Source organism: Kogia breviceps, chromosome 10 (genome assembly GCF_026419965.1).
Source record: "Kogia breviceps isolate mKogBre1 chromosome 10, mKogBre1 haplotype 1, whole genome shotgun sequence".
NCBI lineage: Eukaryota > Metazoa > Chordata > Mammalia > Artiodactyla > Physeteridae > Kogia > Kogia breviceps.
In genome coordinates, this window is record NC_081319.1 from 76,674,931 (window position 1) to 76,689,505 (window position 14,575).

The window sequence follows — 14,575 nt, forward strand, 5'->3', positions numbered from 1 at the left end:
AGAACAGGAACTCTTCAAGAAGGTTAACAAGCTTTCATGCACCCATGGTATCTTTCCTGGTGATGAAAGGTGTGTTCTCCTCCTTGGGTGACGTAGGGGTATGTCATGTACTTCTGCACAACAGGGAAAACCTGTACCATTTCCGCCCCCAGAGTCTACGTGCCACAGCCCAGAAGACCCACAGAGAGCCCCTCGACCTTGTGCCATGCCCTCTGAAGCCCCAGGCAGCGACAAGCTGAGGATGGGGCCAGGCTGTGAGGTTAAATCCCACATCTTCTAAGCCCCCTGTGACCAGATGTAAATGGATTCTTGGGCTTCCTTTGAACCATCAGAGTGCTTTGGATGAGTCAAGGAGAGAGTCAAGAATTAAGAATCAGAATCAAGAGAGACCACGTCCCCTCCCAATTCTCACAGGATAGCTGACAGGGTTAAAGAAAAGTCGTCCACCCGACCCGGAGGGGCCTGGCATGACTGTCTCCATGGTCCTGGTCCTCAAACTGATTCGCTGCCCTGGCAGGTGCCTCACTGTATAACGGCAGGTTTGGTTTAATCACTGGACAGCTCCGGGGGACCCAGGCCCCCAACTGCCACCCCTGTAAGCTCCAGAATCTGATGAAAAGAACTTGGATTGGATTATCCAGGGATAATACACTGGTCTCACAGCCCCAGTGCCCCCACTGCAGGCTGCCAAGAAGGCTGACAGCTTTGTGCAGCTCAAAGTGGCGGTGCCCTGAGCGGAAAGGGGTAAAAGGAAAACCACTTCTTCAGCCTTTACCTTGGAGGGGACTGGATTTCTTCTGCTTGATAAACAGAGCCAAGTCCATTTCCTGGAAATGGCTCGTAGGAAGAGTGCCCCATGGTGATCAGGCAGATGTGGGGTTCACCTCTCTATCCACAGCTGGGATTCTAAGTATGGCCCGGACCCCACTAACTTCCATGTCACAAGAAGCTGAGAGCACTGCCCCATGGCCTGCAAGTTCCCTGTTACTCCAGGTGGCCTTCAGAGGAAGGGCCGGGACAGGTCAAAAGAAAACCCCCACCCCCACCCCGGGGTGGCCTGAGGCCAAGGCTCCCAGCCCAGGAGATTAGTTGGGTCATTCTGTTCAGATCCCGTGGACATGTGGCCTCTCCTGGCTCTGACCACCTGACCGGGATCTCTGCCCTCAGTCATCCCATTCCACAGAGGGGCACAGGGACAAGCTGCAGGTCAAAGTGGCCCAGAGTCCGAATCACCTGAAACCTAAACACAGCGTTGCTTAATGTCACCAATAGAACGCTGAAGGACAAGAAGGACAAGCATGGACTTCTCCAGGGCTGCGTCCTTTCCCCCAGGCCCGCCCCATCTCTAGACACGGTACAGAGCAGTAGCTGGGCTCGTAGACTCTGCCTGGGTTCTGCAGCATCCCAGCTCTGATACTCACTAGCTGGGTGATCTGAGGCCAGTTCATTAACAAGTTCATGCCTCAAATTTCCTCATCTGTAAAACAAGGATGAAAATAGTGCCTACTTCACAGGGATATTGTGAAAACTAAGTGAATTATGCCCCGTAGGTGCTTACACACAGAGCAGCACCCCGTGCAACTCACCTATTGTTGTTCACTCTTGTCATCTCTCTGTGAAACAACAACTCTAGAAGACCTACAGCAAACAGGGGTCTTTGTAGCTCCAATATGGAAAGAGAATGATGTATCCCCAGATCACAGTAAGGACTCTCCAGAGATGCCCTCATTATAAAAGGAGGAAAGCCAAACTCAGATTCTGATTCCACCCCCGTGGGAACACAGCCCTACGAGACTGGGCTCCAGGGGCCTGGTGGTCTGAATCGACTGCAACCAGACCATGAACTAAGTCAGTGACTCTCCACCCTCACTGTACATTAGAATAACCTGGGGAGCTTTAAAAAATAATGATGGCTGGGCTCCACCCCAGGCCAACAGAATCATCTGGAGGTGGAGCCTGAGCATTTAAAAAACTGGACAGAATGCTTCTGTCCTGGTGGTTCCATGAGATGCCGCTTAAGCCCACGGGGAACACGAGCTCCAAGACGCGCAGGCGTGTGTGTCTGTGCCCAGACTCACCTCGTAGTTATACTTGTGTTTCAGGTTCCAGCGGCAGATGGGGCACTGGCCGGAGGGGTTGGGGGGATTTGGACTTTCTTTGGGAGTCCCTGTGATTCGGCCTTCAATCTAGGAGGCAGAGAAAGAGAGCCTGTGAGGGAGAGGGCTGTGCAGAGCCTCTCATCCTCAAACAACCCCCCGAGTGGTAGGAGTGCTGGTGAGACTTCATCTCTGGGGGCCTCAAGCGAGTAGCTAACGGGTCTCTCCACCTGAATTGTGGTACCGATTCCACAGCTGCTGGACAATGGACCTTGGGGTGGCCACAGAGATGGGTTTGATGGTCTGCAAGGGTAGTAGAAACTGAACTTAATGCTGGTGGCAAGAGGGAGGGGTTTGCTGTATCAGCTGAATGCTACCTTTCCTTCCTCAAAAAGACAAAAACTCCAGAACATTATGCTTCCCTCTCTCTCCTTTGGGAAAAAGTAATAAATGCGCATGGTAAAAAGTTTCAAACTGTGCAGGGATGTGGAGTCCAAAGGAAGTCTCCCTCCCATCCTGTATGTCCTTCTCAGAGGAATCTGCAGTTTCCAGTTTTATCTGACAGAGGTAAGTTTACGCCAATGGTTCTCAACCAGGCAGGGTTGCCTAAAAACAGGGTCCAGGGGACACTGGACAATGTCTGAGACATTTCTGATCATCCCCACGGGGGGATGGAGAGCTACTGGCCTCTAGCAGGGAAGGTGATAACCACCCTACATGCACAGGACAGCCCTCACTCACAACACAGAACCCGCCAGTCTAAAACGCCAGCAGTGCCAGGCTGAGAAAGCTGGTCTAGGCCTATACAAGCAGACAACTGTGTGCGCTTTCCTCCTCCCCGCTCTCTCTAAAAACACAGAGGGAAGGATACATTCCCCTGCCCTCCTCCTCTTATCACTGTGGATGCCACCTTTCAAACCGTGCTGAGGCCACGTGTGAAGTGACCTCCTCCATGGCTGCTGTATCCTGTGACACAGCCTTGGAATTACTAAGCTCAATAAACCAATGATCTGGGCATCAGCTCCAGTTGCAAGAAGGGGAGTTTAGAAAGCCTTGTTGATTGAGGACACAGATTGTGTGAGGTTGGGACACGTCTGAGAGACTCTGGGAGGGAAGCAACACTGTCTCCCAGGGAAGAACTGGCAGAAGGCAAAGGGGGCCAGAAGCAGGGCTTGGCCATGCAGGGTGCTGTTACCACCTTTCTGCCAAGGCCACCACAGCTACCCCAGAAAGGGAGAGGTGCGCTAGGGAAGATGTGCAGGTATATGGAAGGACTTGGGAGGGGGTCAAGGTGGGCCTGGTGGGGGAGAGCTAACACTTATTGACTCCCCACTATAGGCCTGGCTCTGTGCTAATGGCCACATGTATCATCTCATTTAACCCCACAACCTAGTGAGGGTGGAATCATGATCTTCTTTTACTGATGAAGAAAGTGAGACCCTGGAGAGTGACACCCAAAGTCAGCCATGGCAATGCCTCTCCAGGCATGGCTGGGCTACCTCCCCCAAGGGCTCTCATGGGGCCACATACTTTTGTGTTCATTCCACAAACAGCAAATTCACGCCCCACAGGAAAAACACTCTTCACACTCAAAAGCCAGATGTGCTTCTCTCCACCAGCATGGAGTTTAAAGGGTGAATACTTGTTTTGGCTTTAGATAAGGGAACCAAAAAAGGTGCCCTAAGGGAATGGGATCCCCCTAGAAAGAACTGTTTTGAGGCTAAGCAGTGAAAAGGCTGAGGGAGTGTTCTGGGGAAGACCCAAAGAGGGAAACCTAAGGCTTGTCCTGGGGATAAGAAGGCCTTGGGAGGACTGAGCTTGGCTGGCTGCCAGAGGGTTAAATCCCTGGTGGACATGGAAGCTACAGAGGCTTCTGGGAACTCGGCGGAGTGGTTGAGGATTTCTTGGAGGCGTGGAAGGCCATGTGAAAACAACGTTGTCTTTTAGGGATTATAGGATAATCTAGGCCCCATGACTCCCAGAGGAAGGGAGGTGAGATGGGCCCAGTGAGGGAGCGGGGGAGTAGGTGGGTGAAGAACTGTGCTAGCTTTCTCACCAACAGAGAAGACAGGGTGCCAGCTATGAGCCCAGGGCCCAGAGAGTGTCACCTTCTAACTACATCACTGAAGGAGTAGTAGCTTAGTCATTCTAGGCAGAAAGGAAAGATCCAGCCTCCTCACCCGGGGTCTACTCTCTATAGTCTTGTCATTACCTTAGTTTTCCCCGTTGGAAAACTGACTTATCACCCGCCAAAGAACATATCAGCAAATACCTATGAGCTCTTGTCATACAAAGGGCCACTTTAATCAAGTAACAGATGCCTTAGTCCAGGCACAGCAACTGTTCCTGATTAACCACACTCTCACACACAGGTTGAAAATAGTAGACTGTGGGATTTACGGTCACAGAGGGAGCAGATCCTGAAGCCAGGAGTCCAGCTGGGGCCTCCCACCCTCCCTCAGAGGAGCAGCCAGGCAGCTCCAAGCATTAAAGAGGTTAGAAGTGGCCAACTCGACGATACTTACTATAGTTGTCTTCCCTGCTTGGATCTCCACCACTACAGAGATAAAGGGGAAAAACTAGGTCAGCCATTTAATAAGGAACAGGGAGTTTCAAATAACAGCTCAAACTCTACACATGCAGAAAAACGGAGCCCTCTCTTTGCACTCTCCCACAGCCCTGACCTGGAAAAGGAAGTGTGCCGGGTTCACCTCCCAGTGCCAAGGCTCTGTGCCCTGGAGGCTGGGCAGGGGCAAGCCCAGATGCCCATGTCATATCATCTGTCTGGGATTAAGGGTCTCCACACTATTTCTGCCTTTCTAAGCTGAGATTCATCTTGGTTCCATCCAAGGTACTTGGCAAAACCTTGCCCTACTGTGGCTAGCAACAATGGCCTAAGAGTTGAGGGTTGAAGGTGGGGGGTGGGAATTGGGCAGAAGCCGCTAAAAGACCTTCAAAAATACCCATCGCATATGTTCTTTCATGAGAAGAACCAGACAAATATGGTTCCTGACCTTGACGAGTTTGCAATCTAAGATACAGCACTGAACTAACACTGCTCCAGGGGTCCCACGGTGGATAACTAATGAGACCAGTTCACTCCTAAAACATCCTGAGAGCCTTGTGTTAAAGCTGTACAAGGGCAGCTGTGTGGGTCAAATCCTCTCCTCTCCATGCAGGGGTGCATTTTGTTATCCACACTGGAGAGGGGTGATGGGAGAGGTGGGAACGAGGGGCCTGCAGATATGGGGTCCAGGCAGAACTGCAGAGAGTGCTGCAGTTCCACACTGAGAGGGCCTCCCTTAGCTCTTCGCTGAGGCAGTCAGAAGAGAACCCGAGGGCAAGACAATTAAGTCACACGCACACGCACACAGGCACGCAAGCCAGGCTGTACATATTTCCTCTTACTTAACCAGGATGCAGAAAGACAACTTCAACAATATCCAAAGGAAGAACCAAGTTAATAACCCACATTCCGTAAATATAATCAAATAGAAAGTTCTTGGAGATTCTCCCTTGGTTTCCCAGTTTCTTTAGAGAAAGAAGCCATGGCTTTTAGCATAGGAACTGGCATACTGCAGATGCTCCATAACAGCTATGGAGCAAAATACTTCTCATGATGCCCTTCTGACTGCTAACTACTGTAACAGAAAACATGAGTGCACATACTAGGCTGCAAACTGTCTCCCCAAATAGTAAAACCGTATTTTAACAGTAGCTTGGCTACCACAATCAGTTCTACTCAGCCCTAGCCAAGGAAAGAAGTAGTACAGGTTAGAAAGAGCCTAAGGTTAACTTTGTGAATCTAGGACCTTGCCTCCAGTAAGTGTACACACAATTAGACGTGGATTACAGGAAGCTCACAGACCCCTACAGCTACACACCTAAATGGTACTACTGGTTTTCCCTCAGGGATGGCAGGAGGTGATTTTCTGAAGTTTCTAAAATAAACATGTACTGCCTTTGCAATAAAAAATAAACAGTAAAAAGAGAGAATGAAAATGTCTAAGAAAAAAAAGTGAGGCAATTCTAACCCACCCGGAGGCCCACAGCAGCATCTGTGATCACTGAGCTCTGTGACTGACACCAAACTGGCCACAGATTGCCTGGAACTGTCCCCGTTTGTTTTCTGGGCAAGGCCATTTATAAAGACTCATTACTTCAAACAACCAACCTGAGAGCCTCTCAACGTCAACTCCACACACACAAAGGAGTAAAAAAGGCCAGAAAGGCCCGAGGCTTTCTCCAGAGAACACTGTATTCTAATCAATTCAAAGACAAACTAGGTTTCTCTCCCTAAGAGAAAATGTGTCACCGCACAGATCTACTTGTTTCGAACAGAGACCAGCCTAAATGGGATGTGCGTGAGACTCAAACTGCTACTCAGTCTGGTGGCCAGCACAGCTGCAGGGAGATGGTCACTGTACTGTGTCAGCCTACAAAAGTAGAGAGGCAGAAGGACGCAGCCCTAACCCAGCAGGGCTGCCAGGCACCCTGGAAACTTTGCAAATTTGCAAAAACCAAGTTGGAAGAGGGATGGAGGGTGACCCAATCTGAGCAACAACCGGTGGGGGGCAAGTTTTTAAGAATCCCGATAGGAAACAAAAAGAGAGACCCACTCCAGTACCACTCGAGTCAGCATGAGAACAGTGCCCTGAAATGAAGCGGACAAACGTGCTTCCCCTCTAGGTGGAGGCGCTTGGGTCCTAACCATCAAGTAAACAAGTCTAGCAAAACTCATCACTCCAGGCAAAGAACCAAACCCTGAAGTCATCCCACTGGCCCCTGGGAGAGAGATCAAAGCCGTAGCAAGCTCCACTGTTAATGAGCTCCCCACACAGCAACTCTGAGCCAGTGAATCATCTCACTGTAAGTCAGTGGGTAAAACAATAGGCAGATGCTTATCTAACAGAGACAATTTGTCAAATGAGAAGGAATGACTGGAGAACTCATACAGGACAGAGATTGGTCAGGGCGGTGTCTCAGTGCAGGGGCAGAGGGCCCACTGGAGCCTGAAGAAGCCCTAGGAGATTTCAAGCCTCTGAAAACAGGAGTTAGGAATCAAAATAGTATTGCTTTTCAGCATGCATACAAAAACATGTCAAAACCAAACAAAACCTGAGATCCATTTGTCCCTGGCCTCCTCTCCATTCAAGAGAAGCGGGGGTGGTTAAGAAAAGCTGGACTAACAAAAAACTGTTAGTCACTAACTGAAAACTTGTTTAGAAAAAGATGCAATTGCTCTTGTGTTCCGAGACATGGCTGTATCAAGTAAACTAAGGAAAGATATGAAGCAGTTTCCTAAACTAGAATTAAGGACCAAAATCTTCTAAGATAGGCACTTCTCATACACATCAAATAATCTGTGCCACAGGAGGCAACACATTTGCTGAGCACCCGTGGAGTGTACAGCCGGGCTCCACCCACTGTGGAGAGCTCCAGCCTACTAGGAGACAGAGTCTTTGTCCTAGAGGAGAAAAGAGAACTAAACCAAGCAAGGGAATCTCACTCTAACAAAGTCCATGCCTCGTAAAGAGGTCCTTTGAGTACTTCAGTAAATACTCACCTAGGATGGAGTCCAAGATAACTGAATTGTAATTCGAGAGCAAACAGCATCAAGGTGAGATTGCAGTGAACGCAAAAAGACCTCGATGCCCACATAAACACAGACACAGTGAACTGAAGCGGGATAAAGACCCAGCTGTTTAGTAAAGGAGGAAGTGAGGAGAGCAGAATGACGAGGAGTGGAGGGCACTGCTGCAGGAAGTGCCCAGAGACCAAGGTCCTTCTTGGAAAGGATCCATGGAAACCAGGTCCCAAGTAGAGTATGAAGGGACAGAGTAACCGAATGGCAAGGTGGCTAAACGGCAACACCCACAATCTTAATGTAGGGTCAGGGAGTAGAGCGCATGTTTGGGAAGTATGGCCATTGACTACTTTTCTCAAACTCCTTCCTTGCTCAATCTCTGCTCCCTTCTGTTCATCTTTAATTCTGCCACTAAAGTTTTCTGATTCTCTCATCACCTAACCCTTACTTTTCCCTTGGACCTTTGAGGGGATGTCCCTCTGCACTATCCTTCAAATGAGGAGTATTACTGCTACGTAAAAATCTCCTTCCACTAGCAGGTTACTCTGGACTATGTCTTTTTTTAAAAAAAAAAATTTATTTATTTATTTGGTTGTGCTGGGTCTTAGTTGTGGCAGGCGGGCTCCTTAGTTGCGGCTCGCCAGCTCCTTAGTTGCGGCACGTGGGCTCCTTAGTTGTGGCATGTGAACTCTTGGTTGCGGCATGAATGTGAGATATAGTTCCCTGGCCAGGGATTGAACCCGGGCCCCCTGCACTTGGAACAGTCCTAACCACTGCACCACCAGGGAAGTCCCTGGACTATGTCTTTTGAATTCTTTAAAGGCCCCAATTTGTTCACTCCTCTCTCAAAGCTTTTACCTATAGTGATGCCCATCCTGCCAGGCATATCCCTGTCTGAAATGCTAAGTCCTCCAGAAAGCTCCCTTAGGAAAAGATGAAGAAAATTCCCTTCAGCCTTTACTCATTTCAACACACTCTGCTCTGAGGGTCTGATAGATCATTACTGTTAATTCAGATAGTCATATGTGTTTATTTTTCTTGTTTTAAATGCATTCCTTCACAAGGGCTCTAAGAGTGACAAGGCAGGAACAAGGTGTAACCTTTGCTAGGTCTGACAGTGCCAATCATGAACACTAAATGGTCTCCAGCAAGTTAACTGACAAGAGCTTTCAGGGAAGGGAGGGAACCATGCGGAAGCCCTGCTATGGAATACCAAGGTGATGTTACTGGAGGGAAGAGTGCTGGCTGTTCTTCCAACTCTACTACTTACTAGCTGTGTGATATTGGGCAGCTACCCAACACCTCTGGACCGGATTTCTTCATTTGTAAAAATGCCTGTAATATTCACCTTTAAGGACTGTTGAGAAGACTTAATAAGTGTATGTGGAAAACCTAGCAGTGTTTGCAGCAGGCACTTAGTAAACCACAACTTCCATTTTTTGTCTTCCTTTAGTCTTGCTTCTTCTGTAATTATCTTTTTTGGTTTTGTGTGTCCCTCTGTCAAACTTTAGACCAGGCTTTCTCAACAGCAGCAGGATCAATATTTCAGACCAGGTGGTTCTCTGCTGTGGAGGGCTTTCCTGTGCACTGGAAGATGCTTAGCAGCATCCCTGGCTTCTACCCACCACATGCCATGAGCACCAGCTGTGACAACCAAAAATGTCTCTGGACATTGCCAAATGTTCCCTGAGGGACAAAACTGCCTCCAATTGAGAATCACTGCTTCAGACAGAGAGATTCTATAGGCAAGGGGAGTGGTGCTGAGTGCCCATGAACTCTGACTAAAATTAAGGAAGTAGTATCTGATTCTCTGAAAAGTAGAATGCTTGAATATTTTCAGCAAGACACCCAGCTTCCTCTCCATGACTTTAAATTCTATGTGTACAATATTATTTGTGTGTCAAATATACCAGCTGGGACCAGTCAAAATTAGCTTTATGTGTAATTCTTTATGCCTTACACATCATGGATAGAATATCAAGTTTGTTTGTTTGTTTTCATTTAAAGGCTTTGGAGATACGTGGTTCTCAAGAAAAATATAGAATATGGTAATGCCTTCATGTAAGATCACATCAATTCAATTATTTAGCCTTTAGGTCTAAAGGCTACCAGGTATTTATGGCAAGGAAGACTTCAAACACCCATCTCATCATACAGCCCAGCATTTCACAAACTCTCCAATTGAAAAATTATAATCTCAAATATTCCTTTGTAAAAAAACCAAAACTATTCCTCTTGCTTATCATCTGGGGACATAGCAAAAAACTGTTTTCAACTTTTGATTTCATAAAGGATAAGTAAATTGCAGCCGTTAGTGTTTGACACTTGGTAGACGCCCTCAAAAATGTTATGGGCATATGCCTTTTGCAGCATGGGAACAGATGAAACACCTTATCCAAGACACCTCTTTGTTGTCTTTCTTTATCAATGAATTCGTTTATCTAATGCTAACCAGGCAGTATCTGGATTTTGTTGTTCTTTCTAGCAAATGTTCCATCTTCCCTTCATAGCTAAATTTTTCAAACATACCTATTCATTTCTTCATGAACTATCTCTCTCTTTTCCCCAAACTGGGTTCCTTGTCTGCCCTTGAAATTGCTGTTTGAAAGCTAAAAAAAGAGACCTTTTCTGAGACAAATCCAATGCTCTCTTCATTAGGCTCTTCTTTTTGGACTTTTATGGTCCCCTTGGCAAAAATGATCACATTTTCCTCTGGATTCTTCTCAGCTTTAGTTAAAGGATATGCTGGTCAATACTACACCAGATCTTAGAAACACACACTCACACACATACAAAACCACTTCACTTCTATTGCGCATCACTCATCCTTTCCTGCTTCCAGCAGTGCACAAAGACTATGTCCTGAAAGACCTTTTCACTCTCTGCCAGATTCCATCCTTTTATGAGCCTGTTAAAGACACACCCACTTCATGAAAACTTTCCAATTCGGTTTGCTGTTGCCGGTAACCTAATCTCCCTGTACTTCCGCATGTAAATACCTTAATACCTAACTTGCATTTATTGGAGTGTATCAAATCATCTTATTAGAACCTAACTTCTCAGGAAAAGGGTTATATATATTTTTTCTCCAGAATCCCTTAACAGCTTGAAGTACAGCACTTGGCCTTCAGCAAGCTCTCGGTGCAATACTAGAATCAGGCTGCTTTTCCGGACTTAAGATTAATGAAAAGCAAAACCACCATCCAGCATATGCCTCTGTTTCAACTGTTCAATGGTCTTTCCACCTTAGCTTCCACTTCTCAGACTAGCGGCCCAGGCAGAAAAAGCTGCCATCAGATTACAGCATTTTCAGATAAGAAACTGGAAAGGGAGGCCAGGGGGAGGGTATCCAGATGTCCTTCCCCGCTTCCCCGATGGCGCAGGAATTCTTTAATGAAGGAGGTGGCGATTCGGCGAATACGGAACGGAGAATTAACATGCAGACCCTAACCAAAAACTTTCCTGAACCCTGGGACAGGTTTCTCTTCTGCCCCTGCTAACTAAGCAGGCTTTTCTCTCCGATCTCCATCCCCACCCGTCCCCACGCATGAGAACAGTCACGATGGGTGGGAGATCAAAGTAACAGCATCAGGGTCTGGAAGGGAACTGCAAGCACTCCCGGAGCCCAAGCATCTCCGGCGTTTCGGAACCGCGCGAAGGAAAAGGAGGGAGGGGCGCACGGGGGCAGAAGGAAACAACCTTCGCTTCTCCTCTTCAACCCTGGGAGGTCACCAGGGCCCAGGACTCACCTTCCCTGAACCCGCGAGCTGGAGGCCGGGCCCGGCTGGTCGCGGCCTGGCCTGCCAGGAGCCCTCTGAGCAGCCGTCCGCAGCCGGACACCACCACATTGAGGGCCACCATGTTGAAAAACCAACGCTGACCTTTTGTGCACTTCCGCTTCCGGAACGGCGCGCGCGCAGCCGCAGTGGTGGGTGGGAAGCTTGCGTCCTGTGGGCTTCTAGCTCCGTAATTCTTGTCCGTTACTTCCATTTCCTCACCTCTCCGGCGTTGAGCAAAGCGGTGCGGCGTTGTATGAAGCCTGTGCTTTGTTTCGAGAGTCTAGGGAGGTCTTTAGCTCCTGTCTGCCAGTCCTCGAAGTTCCCAAGGTCGCTTTCGTTCCCTGGCGGACTTCTTCGGTAAAATCACATGCACTGCCCCTCTTTCTTTAAAACTTTTTCTTCTCTTCAAGTGAGATATGGATTTTCAGCTTCTTGAGGCTGGGCTTAAGTCTGTACCAGAGCAGTTGAAATGGTTAGAAACAATGGTTTTGGAACATCAGGTACCCCGCAGACCTGGGATAGAGTTAATACCACCCCCACCCCACCCCCCGCGCGTCTTTCATTCTTATAACTTGGCGCTTCCCTTTGGCCCCAGAGCCTTTGCTCAGCTATTTCCTCTGCCTGCTCTGTTGCTACTGGTAAACTTATTTCTCAGGGCTCAGCTCAAACTTCACTTCCACATTAGAGTCTTCCTTAACCTCCCTGTTACTTGTTCTCAGCACCAGATACCTCTCCATCTTAGTACCCCACTCAACTGCAATTTTGCATCTGTTTGTGTAGTATGTATCTTCTCACCAGACTGTAAGCTCCTTGAAGGCAAGGACCTTGTTTTTTTTGGTTGACCCTCATAGCTCCAGCATCCATTATGCGCTTGACACATAATGAGTGCATTATATACTTGTTGTGTGAATGGTTAGAATCTATTTTATACCGTTTTTGTGACGATTAGATGGGATAAAACATAAGTGCTCAATAAACATAATTTATTAATAGGGCAATTACTGAAATGGCTTTTGTGCTAGGTACTTTTCATAAGTTCGACATACTTGCCTAATAAAGAAGCTTATAGTACCAGAAAGAAGACACAGCTGCCCAGTTTTCTGTCTTTTGGATTTGCAGGGTGTATAGGATACTCCCTTAGAGCTACATAAGAAAGAAAAGCCATTCACAGCTCAATTCTTCCACATTGTGGTTAAGATATTGTTTTCCACACCGGAAGGGGGATTTTCTAGTTATCCTACTCTAATTCAAGGATGGGAAAATCAGGCTCATTAAATGGCAGAGCACGTTCCCTGATGAAGGGGAGGGAAGGAGTCCATCTTCCAGTTGGGACTGCCATGCTTGTGGACTAAGAGGATGCAGAGCAGCTGCTGCATGGGGAGCTTGAGTGGTGTCACCAGAGATGAGGAGAGTGGGAGAAACGTGGCATTGTGTTTCCTTAAAACATCAAATTCAGCAAAAACAGGTCCTGGGAAGGGGAAACTTGAGAGAAAGGTCAATCTAGGTGAGTGAGACGGACACATGGATTAGGAGTGGAGCAGAGGGTTTTGGTGGTGTATAGGTCCAGGTGTTCTGGCCAGGATAAGGAAATCCTTGGCTGTTCTTGTAGCTTCTATATACTTTCCTTCTGTACAGATGACCTTGAGCCCTTCCTGCTTGTACCATATCCCTTGTTTCTTTACAAGTCCCCAACTTCTGGGGATGACTGGGACCAAGGCAGTAACAGAGCCCCACCCAGGGTTTGTTTTGGACATAGTGAGCTAAAGTATTTGAGTGCTAACCCTCCCTTCGTTATCATATCCTAATTTAATATAATCAAATTTTATTTTAAAAAGCAACTTATATTTTCTACAATGACAGTAACATGTGATCATAGTAAAAAAAATGACAATAAAGAGAAAAGAAATATCCATAATCCAGAGATAAGCATTATTTGCATTCAGCAATATGAAATAATACTGTGCATATTCTTTGTTTTGTAATATCTTATTTTTCTGAATCCTTGCGTAATCAGCCCTTACATGAAAAAAGAACTCTCTGAGACCAGATTTTGCTCAAGAGACTAGCCTTTACTTAAAAAAAAAAATTGTTATTGAAGAATAACCTATATAAGAAAGTATACAAGTTATCAGTATACAACTTGATAAATTTTCACAAAGGGAACACATTACTCACACTAACAAGTAGAACATTACTAGCACAACAGAACACCCCCTGGTGTCCCCTTCCAGACACTACCCCCTCAGGGGTAATCATTATCCTGACTTTTAGCACCATAAATTACTTTTTCCTGCATTTGAACGTTACATAAACAGAATCTCATGTAGCATGTACTCTTTTCTGTCTGCTTTCATCTGCTCACCAGCATCATGTTTGTGAGATTCACCCGTATTTTTATATATTGTTGTCATCATTCATTCTCATTGTCGTATAATGTTCCATTGTGATTATCCTACAATTTACTTATCCTTTCTTTTGTTGATAGGATTTAGATAATGCCAGTTGGGACTGTTACAAATAGTGCTGTGGTGTACATTCTTCTACATGATTTTTGTGAAGACAAGAGCAAACTTCTCTTGGGACTATATCTAGGAGTGAAACTGTTCCGTTATAGGGTATGTATATACTCAGCTTGAGTAGATTCTGCCCAACAGTTTTCCATAGTAGTTGTACCAGTTCCCAGTGTTCCACATCCTTATCAATATTTGATATGTTTTGTGATTTTTCATCTTGGCCATTCTGGTGAGTACATAGTAGGATCTCATTGTGTTTTTAATTTACATTTCTCTGATGCCTAAATGAGGATGAGTCACTTTTCATATGTTTATAAGCCATCTAGATCTCCTCTTTTGTAAAATGTCTTTTCAAGTCTTTGACCTATTTTATATTGGGTTGTCTTTCTTATTGATTTGTAGAAGTTCTTTATGTATTCTGGATACTTGTCCCTCGTTGGATGTATGTATGGCAAACGTCATCTGCCTCTCTGTGGGTTGCCTTTTCATTCTTCTGTATTACAGTTGACCCTTGAACAGCGTGGGGGTCAGGGCACTGATCTCCATGTAGTCAGAAATATGAGTATAACTTGTAGTCAGCCCTCTGTATACAGGGTTCCC

General features: G+C 46.6%; 2 protein-coding genes across 3 annotated transcripts in view; one reads left to right on the forward strand and one right to left on the reverse strand.

Moving 5' to 3' along the window:
• The window catches only part of RSPH9 (radial spoke head component 9), a 20,357-nt gene extending 18,169 nt beyond the window's left edge, over positions 1 to 2,188 (forward strand). Inside the window, exon 5 of the mRNA XM_067006289.1 lies at positions 153 to 2,188. Within this exon, the coding sequence (XP_066862390.1) occupies positions 153 to 280 (128 nt within the window). The 3' untranslated portion in view covers positions 281 to 2,188. The remainder of the gene's footprint in view (positions 1 to 152) is intronic.
• MRPS18A (mitochondrial ribosomal protein S18A) overlaps positions 1 to 11,571 on the reverse strand; it is a 15,502-nt gene extending 3,931 nt beyond the window's left edge. Inside the window, exons 1-3 of one of the 2 annotated variants that reach the window (XM_059077619.2) lie at positions 11,433 to 11,571; positions 4,622 to 4,653; positions 2,079 to 2,186 (exon numbers count right to left, since the gene is read on the reverse strand). In XM_059077619.2, the coding sequence (XP_058933602.1) occupies positions 2,079 to 2,186; positions 4,622 to 4,653; positions 11,433 to 11,544 (252 nt within the window). In that variant the 5' untranslated portion in view covers positions 11,545 to 11,571. The remainder of the gene's footprint in view (positions 1 to 2,078; positions 2,187 to 4,621; positions 4,654 to 11,432) is intronic. The other variant, XM_067006291.1, reaches the window with a different exon arrangement.
• Positions 11,572 to 14,575: the final 3,004 nt, after the last annotated feature.